Genomic DNA, 16,251 nt, shown 5'->3' on the forward strand with positions numbered 1-16,251 from the left:
GCAAAATGCTGTTCATGAGCTCTATGAGCCTGGACTGATGTAAACTTCACAGTGGAGTGGACTATTACCAGACTGTCTATGCTCATGTCATAAGTTTGCAAAACTTCAAGAACAGAGGACGGCATTTAGGACTTGCAGCCCTTAGTATCACCATTGCAATCAATTATGTATTTTCATAAAGTTTAAAAAAAATTCAGTTTCATTTGATCAACGGCAGACTACAGAGCTGGCGAGAGAACTGTGAAACTGATTACATCATTAGGCCTTAATGAGACTATCCATTCAAAGAAATTCTCCAGAAATGCAATATTCACATTAATCCGGTACAGGGAAATCCCTGGAGTCACTTGTATATGTGAGAAATGGAGAGTTTGTCGGAAGGCAATGCCGGCGAGTGATCTGGCATTGGTGCCGGGCACCCAGCGGAACCACATTAACACATAAACAGCTTTTGGCTATTGGCATCTCTTTGAAATGGTGCTGGGTAAGCGATCTGTGTCTTCTGAACAGATGGTGGAGCTGAGGGTGGGAAATGTTTCACATGGCCCACTCTATTGCTTGCACTGGGTTGAGGTGGCAGCCAGGTATCCCCATGAGTGTGAATGGAGGTGTGCTACTATGTGTTAATGTCTCACGGATTACAGATTCACACCCATGCTCTTCGATTAAAATGTTTACAAATTTGTTACTAATTTATTATATTGAGAAACACCAGACATACATGAAGCAAACATCCAACATAATTGTAAATCTTATTGGTTTATGCAATACCTATCAAAAGTTTTTGAAAGAAGTTTCTTATGCTCACCAAGGCATTTATTTCATCCAAAATTCAGCAAAAACAGTGATATTGTGAAATATTATTATAATTTAAAATAACTTTTCAAGTATTATCTAAATTAATGTATTTTAAAATGTTATTTATTCCTGTGAATTTTCAGCATCATGACTATTCAGTGTCACATGATCCTTCAGAAATCATTCTAATATGCTGATTTGGTGCTCAAGAAAAGTTTATTATCAGTATTTGTAAACTGTTTTTTTTTTCATGAATTTTTGATTAATGGAAAAAATTTAAAACGGCTTTTATTGGATTCCGATTTTTTTTAAAAGTCTTTACTGTCACTTTTGATCAATTTAATGCATTCTTAAAATATTTAATGCATAGCCTACTGAACAAGTATTCATTTCTTAAAACAATATTACTGACCCCAAACTTTTTAACAGTGATGTGTACAGTATATGCGTGTATTAGCATCTCCACTTGATCCATTTTGCTCTAAAAACTCCCTAAACTCCTATTTGAGACCATTGACAAGTTAAGAGTTTGTTTTATTTTTATAGAAATCTGCCTTTTTTGTGTAATTACCCCCCAAATACAGTACAATAAATACAGGATACAAACTTGTGTTCTGAGTGTTGTTAACGCAATACTATGGGAACGCTGAGGAATCCTCTTTCGACAACAAATATATGTATCGGCTGCTATGATAATATTAGACAGTTTCGACACTGTTAGCAGCATTAGCCACTAGCAGGAACCTTTATCCAGTGGTGAAACAATGAGTCAGAAGCAAACTGCACTAGGCACTACTATGTATCTTCTGAGTTCGCCCATGATTCAGCATCATTAACGTGTGTTTTCCCCTTTGTTTTGCAGGAAATAAACTCAATAAAGACCTGAAGCACTACTTGAGCCAGAGGTTTCCGAAATCCTCAGCCGACTACGAGCTTCAGCAAACCATACGAGACAACCTCTACCGCCATGCTGTGCCTTGTGAGTATTTTATTTTTTTATTTTCCCTATCTTTCAAACACTCACCTTCAGTGGACAGTCTATTCTCTGTACTGTACCCTTCTATATGTTGCTCTATTTCTCTCTATTATATTCTTTTGCTAAACCTCATATGCAGAAGCTGTGCGCGCAACAAAGTGATGGCTTGCCTTGGACTGTTTGTACTGAGGCAGTGGAAATGAGGACGCTATCAATATTCACAGAAATCCTCCTTTCGATCGAGTAGGTGGCAGCTATGTTCTTGGAGAAGTGTGATGAAATAGTGTGTGTTTTTGTATGTGTAGAGGAAGAGAGTAATGGAAACGTGCAGTCAAGTGGATGTGCTTCAGTTCTATAAAACAGATGTTTCTAGAAGTCCACATAGATTTTCCCCTTGTGCATGTCTATCTGTTTAAACTGGCAGAGATTTGAATGTATTTTAAATCATTAAGGGCTCGTTCACACAGAATGCGTTTTGGATTTGAAAAACACGAGACGTGGCGGGCAGTGGAATTGAGGGAAAAAACACAAGGTCTCGTAAAAGTGAGCGCCACGATTTTAGAATGACGTGACATCGTGCGTGACATGCACGCGAGAAGCTGCAAAAGATGCAAGATGCAAGACGCGAGCGCATCAGTCATACATGTATAGCGTGTGCTCACATATAGAAAAACAATGGAAAAGTAGCGCAATGGAAAAACGCATTCTGTGTGAAGGGTTCCTAATACTATATCTTTGAGCAATTTACACAATTTGATGCACATGTATGCAAATTGAGTTTTTCATAAATACATGCTATGCTACCTGTTTTAGTTAAGTGATTTGACTCTAAAACTCTGATTAAAAAACTAGACTAGACCTCTTAGACTACATTTTAAGGAATCATAGATGAAATTCTTATTTCAAAACATTAAAGCAGTTCTAAAGTTGTTCTTTTGTTATCACATGTAAATCCCAGAATGCATTGCAAAGAAATACAATTCCAGATTGAATTGCAAGGGAAAAAAAACATTTTATGTTATTATTATAGTACTTTATGTTAACATCAGTTATTGGAATAGCTAACATGAAATAACACCCGCTAATAGTTTAACAGCAATTATTACTATTCTTGGTTAATGTTGATTTTTACATAAAATACAGATCAAAAGTTTAGGGTCAGTAAGATTTTTTTTTTTTTTTTTTAAAGAAAGACTTGCCTTGCTTTACGTCAAGTGTTACAATAGTAATTATTTTGTTTTTCTTCGTTTCTGATGTTGCAATACATCATACTTTCATGAAATCATGCAACATACTCTTACCTTGTCTGTGGACATCGTTCATTCCAAAGCCGGTACTGGATAAAGAATGAGTGTGTGTGTGACAGTAGGCTGCGGTATATGCTAAACTATTTACGACAGCGGTAATGGACAATTCCGCTTCCAACCTGAAAAAGTTACTTGGTGTTGCTTTAATATAGTTAGTTCATGATACATAATGATAATGTTAATGATGACATTATTAACCTTACTGTAAAGTTTTACTAGAAAAATAATGAGGTTAAGTGTTCATGGAAGTGAGGAGTTTTCAGTTGTCTCTTGAATGTTGTAAGGGATTCTGTATTCTGGATAAAGGCAGGAAGATCATTCCACCAGCAAGGAACAATGAACGAAAATGTTCTGAAGAGTGATTTAGTGTCTCTCTGTGATGGTACCAGGAGCCGTCTCTCATTTACCATCGTAGGCTTCTGTAGGGATGTAGACCTCATAAGAGCGAATGGATTTGGATGGAGCTGAGCATGTGGTAGATCTGTAAGCAAGCGTCAATGCCTTGAACTTGATGCGAGAAGCGAGTGGTAGCCAGTGCAGAGAGATGAAGAAAGGTGTGACTTGGGCTCTTTGAAGACAAGAAGTGCTGCAGCGTTCTGAATCATTTGTAGAGGTTGGATTGCACACGATAGAAGTCCAGCTAGAAGAGCATTGCAGTAATTAAACCTATGATCAGGGCCTGGACGAGAAGTTGTGTTGCATGCTCAGTTAGGAAAGATCTTCCTGATGTTGTATAGTGAAAACCTGCATGACTGAGCTGTGTTTGCAGTGGGGTCTTTGAAGGTCAGTTGGTCCTCAAAGATTACTCCAAGATTTCTAGATGATGAAACCAGCTGGATGGTGAAATCGTGCTGTAGAGATGGATTGGCGGGGAAAACGAGAACCTCAGTCTTTGCCAGGTTGAGATGCAAGTGATGTTCTTTCATCCATGCTGATATGTCTGCCCGACAGTTTGAGATTCGTACAACTGTGGGATCATCTGGTTAAAATGAAAGGTAGAGCTGTGTTTCATCAGAAATGGTAAGATAAACCATGTATTTGGAGAAGAGCAGGGGTCCAAGAACTGAACCCTGAGGAACCCCGGTGATCAGTTGATGTGTACTATGTGTACCCGTTCACTTGGTTTGACCTTTAAATAAGTGCAAACCAACTAAAATATCAATTTCAGCCATTGTTTGTTAATGCTGTGTATTTATAAAGTTTTATGAGTTTGCTTGGTTAGCTTAGCAACATGCTAATGCCAGTCTCTACTGCACAGGAGACGTGGCAATTTATTTCAGTGGAGTTTGATGTTGGCATGTCACTAAGACAACAAAGCTACAAAGTTTTATTAGTTTGCTTGGTTAACATAGCAGCAACATGCTAATGCCAAACTCTACTGCGTAGAAGACATGATAATTTATGTTAATGTTTGATATTAGCATGTCGCTAAGACAACAATGTTAAACAATGAGAAAGCAAGGCATCTGACTGGATTTTTTCTACAGCTTTGCTGACTTCTCTGTGCTCTGTAACAAGTCATAATATTTGAAACAGCTCTCTCAATGTTGTCTAATTGAAAGGAAACCACCGCTTAGCTTTAAACTGTTTGTATGGCGAGTTTTGTCTTTCTCCATTTAACAAAGCTGAAGTAGACTGTCTCCAATTAAACACTCTGATCCATTAGCTGATGTGACAGAAATTGAGTGTGTTTGAGAGTGATTGATATACATGAGACAGCTGGAGGGACAGATGGGAGGGAAGTACCGATCAAAGTAGTGGGCTCCATCTCTCTTCTCAACAATATAACTGTTTCATGGATACAAATACACATACGTAGCCTCCCAGAAATCAAAAAAACACTCACATGTGCGCAACAATTTTTTACAAAAATCATTGGTTTAAATGTAAAATGTGACATTTCTGCCACTACTGGCACCAAACAGAATTGGTTTGGTTGAACAATGGGCGATGGGGTGAGGGTTGAGTTTGGGATTGTTTTAGAAACCGATTGGTTTAGAAATTGTGCGCTTCACCTTTAGGCATGCTGTTTAGATTGTGGACATTGAGGACAGATGAGATGTGTGAAAGAGGCCATCTATGTGAAACTGGAGCGGCCACCTCTGAGCGGGGGGATGTGTCCAGATGCTCCAGAATCAACTTCTAAAGCAGTTTAGCATTTGGGACTATTCACTGCAGCTCATGCTGATTTGGGATCAGTATTTATCTGTTGAAAGTTGATAATTAAGATTATAAGAGTGCCTGGAGTTAATTTTAGATCACTATACATTAAATAGATCATGCTTGTTGTACAAAATGTGGATATGGCTTTTGTTTTTTGTTTTTTTACCTTCATATCAACTACTTAGGAAAACTCAAGCTAGTTTGTATGATTTTTACCACAAATTTTGCCTCAAGTACAGTACACAACTGTTGAAAAGTTTGGAGTCGGCAAGAATTTATCGAAATAGAAATCTTTTGCAAACATTATAAATGTCTTAACTGTCATTGATCAATTTAATGCATCCTTTCTGTAGAAAATTATTACTTTCTTAAACAAAAAACTGACGGATCCAAAACTTGTATATATTAAAAGATAAATAAAAACGTCTCGCATGCTTCTACGAACCCCCTTGGGATAGGGTTTAATGGAGCAGTTGGTATCTTGCTGTCAATTACCTGGTAATTTTACATGACGTGGTGCTGGTGAACATGACAGCGAAGAGTCAAGATTGATCAGAGCTTGTGAATGTGAGGGTGGGTGTGTGAGGGTCAGTTGGTGCTTATACATGAGGAATGTGGAGGGGTACAGCTGTCTCTTTTGTGCACTGATGGCCTGAGCAGCTAGTTGCCTCACCAGGTGGCCAATGACAGGGAGTGTGTGTATAATGGTGTGTGTGTGTGTGTGTTGTGTATGTTTGTGTTGGGGGTGTAATGGCCGGCTGGAGAAGAGTGACAATGAAGGCAAGTGACCGTGAGATAGGACTGTGTGACACTAATACATTTAAAGATACAGAGGCAGATTCAGCTGTCATTGTGCGTCTAGCCCGACCAATGTCTATTACCTTACAAAGTTTGTCAGAGTTAATGAATTAGCGATTCTCAAAGAATTCATTAATGAAAATGTTTTTGAACGAACATTTATATTAAAATACGAAATAATACTATTAATAAAAACAACAATGACAATACTAGTATTTTTTAAACGTTCTTGCCAGTTGATGTATTTATTATTTATTTTTTTATCTGTATACAATAAAAATGATATGCCAAATTATTAATAATGAAAAATACTATAATTGTTTCTTTCTTTATATATAATAGAACATTCATGTCCAGCGAAATTGCTCCATTCATGTACAGAAATGCAGTGTATTTCCAAGCCTACAGACATGGCAACTGTGATAAAAAATGAACAAATGTATCTTGTAACATTTCTTTATGAGAAAGCAGACAAATATCCATTTCATTGAGACAAATGGAAGCAAAATAAACTGCTACTAATGTAAAATGTCCTGATGTGAGCTTGAAAATCCAGATGCCCATTGCACATTTCATTCTGTATCTTGGAGTGTTTATCTGAAAAATGGCTGTTTTTCATATTTTATATCTCATATTTATTCCAAACCTTAACTATACAACTAGAAACAGGTGCATATGAAGTCTTTTTTTGTGGCAAATGCGTACATTTTATTTCTCTGATTGTTGTCCTGTGATGTAATGGCAAGGAACAAAAAGCTGTGTCCTTTGTCTTTTCCTCATTTCGCGCTCCAGCTTTTCACATCACCGACACCGTCAACATAACAGATGCCGCTGGAACGGCTCTCCCTCCCTTAGTGTTTTCACATTTCCTTCTCAGTCCCCCTGTTCGCGTCTTCATCTATCAGTCTATTTAAGCCTCCCTGTGGTTAGCCAGCCCCTGCTTGCCCTCTCTCGCTCCCCTCCTCTCTCCTGCATCCCCACACCCCCCCCCCCACCTCCACACCCCCTCTTTGGCTCTCTCACTCCCTCCATCCCTCCATTTGTTTTTCTGCTCGGTAGCAGACAGCAGGATTGCAGCTGAGGACAGGTTGCTGCTGCGTTTTCTCGCCAGAAAGAAAGAAAGGATTACCGTCTGGAGGCTGCACTGTGGCGAGGCAAGTCCGTCTTATTTTTCTGCATGCTTTCGGTCACGTTTCGCTGAGATCTCCTGAGATGCGGGCAACGGATTAGAGGGTTTGTGGGTGATGTATGGGGCTTAGTGCGTGCGGTGGATGCCTCATATATAGGCTAAAGGGTTGGATTGGGGGTGGGGTTGTTGTGGGGGTGGGGTCGGGGTTGTAGCGGGGTTGAGTCAGGGGAAAGAATACGAAAAAAAGAGCGCAAGATTGAACCCTTCAGTCACATCTCGTCCACAGGGACAGATGGCTCCTAGTTGAGGAACAACTTTCTCGTCAATATGATTAATTTGCAAGCCATTGTCTGGAGTCCCTTTGGGGCAAGGAGTAAATTTTTCCTTGGTGAACGTGTGTATGTGTGAGTGTGTGTGTGTGTGTGTGTGATGGAATGATGATGTGGCAGAGGGAGTACGGTACACTGAAGGGCCATCACCCTTGATGTAATGAGCAATGATCAACTCACCACCTGAACAAAAGCGCCCAGTGTTGAAGCGGTGCAGCGAAATTCAATTTGTCACTGCCCTTCGCACCACAGAGCGTGCTGTGGATCCCTCATATGCTACCTCAGACAGGTTACTGCCCAGTCATATGCTGTCTTCTTATGTTAGGCATCACAAACATTGTTGCTAGGTAGATCTCTGCATCTTAGAGAATGTATTCAGTGATTCTGTGGCTTGTTGCTTTCACTATTTCAATAAAAATCGGATGTTTTTCAGCCTAATATGCAAGAAAACAAGCGCAGCTCGAAAATTTGCATCATTCAATTTAGCTAATTGTGTTAACATAGCATTCACAGCCACAGATGTCTGTGGGAGCTAGCTAATTAGCATTTAGCATGTGTACCACTGTCTGCAGACAAGCAAAGCGCTTCAACCACAGGCTCAGAGACAGGGTAGATCTGAAGAGCGCCCCGGTCGCAATTCAGCTACGATTAGCAGACAGAAGAGAGATAATACCTGCAGGGAGCCGAGGGCTCTCAGTAGGGAGGACCAACATTCGAGTGAGTTTTAGCAGACAGACTGTGTCTGGATGGTCTGATTTTTGCATAATGTCGCTAAGTTTAACACAACATCCTATTTAAAATGGGTTATTTGTAGGTCTAGTCTTCTCTGTTTGGGTTTGCCTTGAGTTTCCAGGCTCCATTTTGATATGTCAGCTCAAGCTTGATATCACTGAGCAAGCATATGTGGGCGGCATACTGAGAAATTTGTCAAAATCTGGGCATGTTCAGAATCTAAATCCCGTTCCACGTTTTCTTTGGCTAACACGTTGTTGAGCGTAGATGAGTGAGGCGTGATTTGGCTGTTCTTGGCCTGAAATGTCCATTTGCTCACAGCACTTGACATTCTGAATTCAAAAGCATTTTGTGAATTCATTTGCAAGTCAAAAGCGCCCTCAGAAAGTGTTGATCACTGTGAGAGTGGACAAACTAGAGACCAGCATCAGGCCTATCCAGGGGGCACCACTTTAGATGGATGGGTTTTAAAAGAGGTTTGAGGCACAAAAGAAGAATACCTCTTAAAATACCACTCCATTCATGTGCTGCTTCTGAACAAGAAAGACCAGGACTGAGGGATCTGCAGCAAGTTTCCCAGTTTTTTTTAGTTTTTTTTTTTTTAGATGTCCTTCAGAATCAAAGGTTGGAATTACTCCTGGAATACTAAAGTGTCTTCAACCTAGTGCTCACTTGGCCCTCATCCATATGGACTAGCAGCGTCTACACATACTTTCCTTCCTAAACACAATCATTAATAACTATTCTTTTCTAAATTAAAGGGATAGATCATGTAAAAATGAATGTTCTGTCATCATTTACTCAACCTCATGCCATTTCAAACTCTTTGTTTTTTATTTGGTGGAACACAAAAGATATTTTAAATAATGTGACCGTCCATACAATGAAAGTAAGTGAGGTCCAAAACAACTCTAAATACCACCGACTGTCATTAAAGGGATACTTCAGGATTTAGCATTGAGCTTTGAATTAGTAAAAAACCTGAAGTATTTTCGAATTACCAAGCTTTCCACCCTCATTTCCCCTTAGACGAGAGATTTATGTATTTTTTTTTTTTGTCTGGAAATATTCCTCAGATGACGCAAAAATTGTCATTTTCCATCATCGGAGGATTTTTAGGCCAGAGTCTAAAGACTACAGCCAGACCAGCCTCATCCTGCTCTCCACAGTAAACATGATGAATGGCGACTGAATCCCGGACATTTTGAGCATTCTCGAAACACCTTTTCGGCAGACTCATCACGGAGACTCACTAGTAGCCTAGACTTGTTGCTCTGTTACCGGTAGGAGTGGCCTCCTAGGGCAGTGAAGCAAGTGGATTCTGGGAGTTGTTGTCTTTCATCCACATAAGCTAAAAATACATGTTCTTTCTTTTCTCAGTCTGGAAAGCTCCAAATTCAAAAATAGTTTCACATTTCTTCTACACATATTTCCAGAGGTCTACACATATTTCCACATATTTCCCTTTAAAAGATGTTTCAAAATATCTTCCATTTTCCACTGATAAAAAGGGGGTTTGAACGACATGAGGGTGAGTAAATTAGGACAGAACATTGATTTTTAGGTAAACTATTCCTTTAATCATGTAGTCAATATGGAAAAGCTCTAAAGATGGTTGTCTACACACTAAGTGCACTATAAGCTATGCAGATATGAACCCAAACGCAGACAGTAATAAATAAATAAAAAACCCGGCATTTATTACACAGACAGAAAACAAACACCCACGAGGGGGCAAACGAACGTTGACAAGACTAGACTAATAAACTTGACAATAACACGAGATTAAAACTAACAGGCAGGATACAAACTCTGATCACGGGAATACACAACGGGAAGATACAAAACGAACAAGCACAGAGCAACAAACCCAAGGATCTTAAATAAGGGACATCATCACCAGGGCACAGGTGACACCAATGAACAATCAAGACTAACGAGGAGAACAACGCAAACACATAGCCCAAAACACATATCATGTGTTTACACACACACAACATGAGAACAAATCCTGACACTAAGGCCTTCACCCCCAATTTTTTACTCAAAAAAGCAATTCCGCTCTACTTCAGCTGTTGAAAGTTTGATATTATGTAAAAGGTGAGCTTTAAATCCGAATCATAGCTCCAGTGAGCTGAGAAGATGATTCACGCTGAGCTCCACCCAGAAATAGAAGCTCACACGCAGGCTACAAGATACACTATGTTTCTGTCATTACCTCTGGCCTATTTCCTCTGGGTTTCATCTGGAGATGCGTGTTTGTCATTTTGCCACTGTAATCATTCAACTTGAGGGTTAAGAAAGCAAGAGAGGGAGTTTGAGAGACTTGCTTGAGATGTATGGGACTTTGTTTGATGGATGAGGGAAGTAATTTAATTGAGTGGCTATTAGTGGTCAAAAGGCCATTCAAAACCAGATTCCTTTTAATTTAATTTAATTTTAAGTTTACACAAACATTTTCAGTTCAATTGAAAAATGGGGAACAAAATGTGGATTTTAGTCCAAGCTGATGAGATTTCACATGCCTGTAAAAGACAACAAAACATTTAAAGGGATAGTTCATTTTTATCTCAAATGAAAGATGGAGAACAATATGTGTATTTTAGTGTAAGGAAAGACTGATATATTTTTTAAAGGGACAGTTCACCCCCAAATAAAAATTCTCTCATCATTTAATCAGCCTCATGTTGTTCCAAACCTTTATGGATTTTTTTTTTTCCTTCTGTGCATCATAAAGATATTTATATAAAAGTCTCAGGGTTTTTGTCCATAATAAAAGTCAATCAGGTCCAGTGTTAGTTCCATCCATCTAAGCTTTCATAGAATCACGGATTGTTTGCTGTTATATTATTGGTTAATATTATGTTTCCTCGCCCACATGGCCATGATTACATCATCAGAAAAGTTGTTTTGGATGCAAAACATTTTACATTTTGAATGCCCTATGAAAATATATATTAATACATCAAACTGGTAAATTCTTCACATTAACCAGCCTGTTCTCACGTAAATGCGTCTCTATAACACGGATGTGTATTATCGTGTAATTTATACGCGAAAATGAGTTTTTACATGCATATGAGATGCCGTTTTTCACATGCATTTGATACTCAGTTCATTTGCCTGTAATACACACGCACACCACCCCACACCTAAACCTACCCTAACCAACCAATGCGTATCATATCCAAGTAAAAACTCACTTTAGCCTATAAATTACATGACAATCCACATGCGTGCTATAGACCATTTTGTAAGATGTAAACAACACTGGTCCAGAAACACTTCCTGTTTCAGTTTGTAACTGTTTTCTTTATTTCACATGTAAAGAAAAACATCTTAAAGATGTTTGTTTAACTTTTTGATTCAGTTTTATATGTTCTGTTGGTTGTATTTTATCCCAGCTAACCTAAAAAAACCTAAACAGGAAGTATTTCTGGACCAGTTTTGTTTACATCTTGCAAAATGGTCTTTAATGTGATTGGGTTGCATTAACACAAGTAACACCAGTGTAAATAGTATCATGGATTTCAAATCATTAAATTCGTGCTTTACGACTAAAGAAAGTCCTCCTGTCATTGATCAATAATTTTGTCTTTTTTATTTTTTGGCTTGATAAAAGGAGGGAATGACTTTGGGGCTTTTGTGTGTGGCCACATTTTGGCCAGTGGCCTTTCAGAGTTAAACAATAGTATTGTATGCATACACATGGCTGGCCTGACCAGACTGATTTTTATCTGCTAAATCTCATTCAGCCTCTAATCCCCATCCTAGCCCACCATTTGATTGCCTTAGTCACGTTGTATTTGTGTATGTACTTGAGTGAGCTAGAGAGAGAGTGCGTCTTGTAGCGGGAGCCATGTGTGTATCTGTCTGCAAGTGTGTGTTGGAGGAGGAAGAGGAGGGGGGATGTGGAGAGAGAGAGAGAGAGAGAGAGGTGGGCGGGCGGAGGTGGATGAGTGCGAGCCTGAAGACGTTTAGCTCAGATGGTGTTTTCTGTGCGAGCCTCTCACATTGGCTGTGCTTCAACGCTGGGCTGGACGACCGCTTTACAGAGAAAGAGATTGCGAGGAAGAGGAGGAGGAGGAGGGACGACAGACTGGGAAGCGCTAGCTGAGACTCAAGCACCTGATGTTCACCGGAACAGGATTCTGGGATTTTTCAGCTCTTTTCTATTGGATTTCGTCTGGTTGTGCAAGATCTTGAATGGATTTCATCCATTGGAAGTAGCGGCAGCGAGGTTCTCCGCTAAGGTAATTTTTAGCATTTTTCCCTCCCAAATATCACCTGGACTCTTCAGCTTCCGGGGTTTGGCAGTAGGGGGGATGAGGGATGGGAAATGTGTGACAGAAATCTGGGAGCAGCAACGCAGCGAATGCAGCTGAATATGTGACTGTCTTGAGGGATGTGAGAGGATGTGATTTGTTGAGGACGGTAAAATGGTGCACCAGAGATGCCGCGGTCCGTGTTCGCTGCTGGAGCGCGCGTGTACGTGCCTGTCTGCTTGAGCGAGTGGAGGTTGAATTAAGCTGTGGTCACTTGACGTGTTGGAGGCCATTATGTTTGGAGTTGAGCAGTCTGGCAGGCGTCTCTCTCCCAGCCCCCCTCCCATCCACACCAGCCCCATGTCTGGCTCTCCGCTGCAGCCGCTGTCTTCAGCCGTATCTGTGTCTGAAAGCCTTTCTCATGCTCTCTTTCTCTTGCCTTTTCATGTAAGCTCAGAAATGACGCCTGTTTTGAAGGGTTCTCCGTATCTTAGTGGCGTTTATAGGTTAAATAGAATAATTCTCTGGCTCACAAATGGCATTCTGGCGTATATCGCTCTTATGTAGCTCCAGAATAGATGACTTGAAAATGAAGATATGAGCCGAAGCCGGGAACAGGCCGTGTGTGGAGTTCATTTTTAAGCTTGGTTTGGTGTGTTTAGACTCCATCAAATCAAATCTACTCAGCTCATCAAAAGCATTGATCAATATTTTCAGCAAAGCATTATTTGGCATGTCTTGATGCATTGATCAGTCGTTTCGGCACTGACATCATTGGACTGAGTAGATTTGATTTGTGTTTTGAAGTGGATCTCCAACTGGAGGTGTTTTAGGGGGGATATGTTTTCAGAAAGGAACTCAATTTTGCTAATGGGAATATGTGGGGTGGAAAATGCTAGAATCGGGGATCTATGTTGTGGATTAACCCTTTGGTGGGACAGATGGTTCTCTCTCCCACTGAGCCGAAAGGGCTGGCTGTCAACATCAACATGGGCGCACATCTCCAAGCCTTTCCCAGTCTCGAGTCTTCCCTTTCTCAGTGTCTCCCGGTTCCAGATCTCCCAAAAACAGTTTCGCCCTCTCTCACTTTCTTTCTCTCTCTTTTAAACCCTCTACTTTGTCTAGTAAAAATCATTCTCTTTTTTACTGACATACTAACAAGATGTATCGTTGTGTGTTTGTTAAGAGATTACGTGTGTGTGTGTGTGCATATATACTGTATATATATTTATATATATATATATATATATATATATATATATATATATATATATATATATATACTGTATGTTGTATGTGTGTTAAATGATGCACCTTGGTCCAAGACAAAACAAAAAAAAACATGGGGCAGATTACAAGACAAATAATTTTTGGTTTTGTTCAGCTTTTTGAATTAGAGTTGAAACTTTTTCAGCTCTTCATGTATTTATTTAAGCATGTTGGGTTTCTATATTTTATGGGGACTTTTCATATATATATATATATATATATATATAGCTCATTAGCAGTTGCCATGCTTCTTTTCCAGAACATTTGCCTTGACAAGCTGTTTTCGAACTCCTGAAACAAACTCCAAACAGACTGTGTTTTGGCCTGATTTCGTTCCAAATGACATCACAACAGTTCGTTTTTTCAGTTTTGCTTTAAGTATACATGGTCTTTTTTTCCCACTCTGGTTTGTGTTGTGTCTAAGAACATCCCTTTGCCATGGACAAATCACTGCAATCCAATGTCTCGTATTGCTTTGATATTCCTGATTGCATTGATAGCTTTAATTATGTTTTGATTGCGCACATATAATTAACCAGTAAATAGTTTGTGTATGAATAATATGGACCGTTATTAACACTATTGTGCCACTCAGTGTGTTTTGATAAATCTGTAGTGATCTGTCAACACTTTGCGGGCATCAGTCACACAGAAGGGAAGGTAGAGCCTCTCAAGCGCCTCTGCTGTGACAGGACTGTCAATATCTTATATCCTTTTGAACTCTACTGAGTACTGACGTCGCCTCCGGCCTGTACATGCCATTTATTGGTGCTTTGCCTTTTGATTAATGCTTCTGACAAAGGTTTTTTTTTTAGTATTTCAAAAAGTCTTTCCTCTTGACCGTGTCAGTCAGAATAGGCTAAAGATGGTGAAAGAAATTTAGGGAGCTTGTCAAAGGTTAAAAATGGTATTTTACTTTTTCTTGCTTGTTTAGTCCTTGTCCTTGTTTGTTTTACTATTTTACAGAGAAAATACCATAAGGTATTTGGCGCCCTGCTCATGGTTTCAATTTTGGTGGAAACTGTGGCCTTGAAAAAATGCATCATGTAAACATGCTTTCTGCAATGTGAATCCAAAGCCACACTTCATTCCGGTGTGGGGAAAAACTGGTCTAGTTTGAACTGAAAGTTAGGTTACAATGCTAGATGCTATTTATTTATTTATTTAAATTGGTTTTAGCTTCATATAACAGTTCCCAAGTTACACATATTACATGTAAATATACTTTATTACTCAGATTTGATTGATTTCCATTCAGAAAGTGGATACTAGTCTCTCTTTGTTCATAAAGATAGTACCATGGCTTTTGTGTGTGTGCTGTAGTGCAGTGGTTTATGCTGTCCTAAAACCAGAGACCCTTCTTTAGAAAACTCTGAGGAAATCACTGGATATACACCAATGATGCATGTTTTACCAGGTTTAAATGACAATTTGTCCCAGCTGACCCCAGTTAGCTGAGACAGATGTTTATACCAGTTGTGATGTTATTAACATTTTTTACAATAACATCATGCATGTATAATTTGATATAATTTGATTAAATCAAATGGCTCCTCCTTTTTTAAAGGGACAATTATTTTATGTCACAGTTGTGAAACATTAATCAGAAGTAAGTGGTAAATGGGGAGGGAAATTCTCGTTTTAGAGAGCATTTAATTGGACAAATGTGTTTTATACAATTGTAAGAGTAGTACATATTGTATACAAATCCATTTTTCTACAGGAGAGAGAATGTTTTAGATTTTATTGTAATTCTTAAATGTGTATGTCTACTTAAAGACCAACTTTTATCAGTACGCTAGTATATGATGTATAGTGTTTGATATGGTCTCAAAGCCAACATTCACTGGCAAGTTTGAAGTTTTGCCACTTATTAGATTTGTTTAATCTTTTTTTTTCATTCATGTCATTGCCCTTTTCATTTATAGATTATAGAGAGAAGCACATGTAGGAAAAAAAGAGAGATGACAAGGAGGAAGAAGGAGAAGAACGACACACACAGAGAGAGAGAGAGCAGCCTGTATTACTCACTGGGTCAGGCTCATGAAAAATTTAATCAAGCCATGCAGATAACAGCTTCAGCTCAGAACAAATACATCCCAGTGTACATGAGCATTTTTCAATTAGTTTTTATGTATTTAACTGGGAGGGCATCAGAAAATGCATGAAATTGCTTCTGTGAGAAGAGCGCTGAAGATTTAGCATCTCAAACAAACCCCGGTTTTTGTTGTATAAATATTGTAATCATGCTTTTATTTCAAGCCAAAATCCACACGGCCATTTAATAACTTTGGAAATGCGGAAACATCCGAATGCTGGTATAGTGAGAGTCTTGACTATTATTAGAATGATGATAATGAGTCGTTTCCAAATGCTTTAACAACAGCCTACGCTACACCGCTAACTGAATCATGGCGGTGAGGCTCGGAGTCACTTAAAGTGTTGCGTCTGATTGATTGCCTCTCCAGTTACTGCAGTATTGCTC

The 16,251-nt window shown here is 39.2% G+C and overlaps 1 protein-coding gene across 2 annotated transcripts in view; it reads left to right on the forward strand.

Annotated features, from left to right (window-relative positions):
* The window catches only part of magi1b (membrane associated guanylate kinase, WW and PDZ domain containing 1b), a 142,599-nt gene that overhangs the window by 60,167 nt on the left and 66,181 nt on the right, over positions 1–16,251 (forward strand). For both annotated transcript variants that reach the window (XM_039673294.2, XM_039673299.2), the window contains exon 2: positions 1,661–1,777. In XM_039673294.2, coding sequence (XP_039529228.1) covers positions 1,661–1,777 — 117 coding nt within the window. The remainder of the gene's footprint in view (positions 1–1,660; positions 1,778–16,251) is intronic.

The sequence above is a fragment of the Pimephales promelas genome, chromosome 21 (assembly GCF_988280905.1).
Source record: "Pimephales promelas chromosome 21, fPimPro1.hap1.1, whole genome shotgun sequence".
Taxonomy (NCBI): Eukaryota; Metazoa; Chordata; class Actinopteri; order Cypriniformes; family Leuciscidae; genus Pimephales; species Pimephales promelas.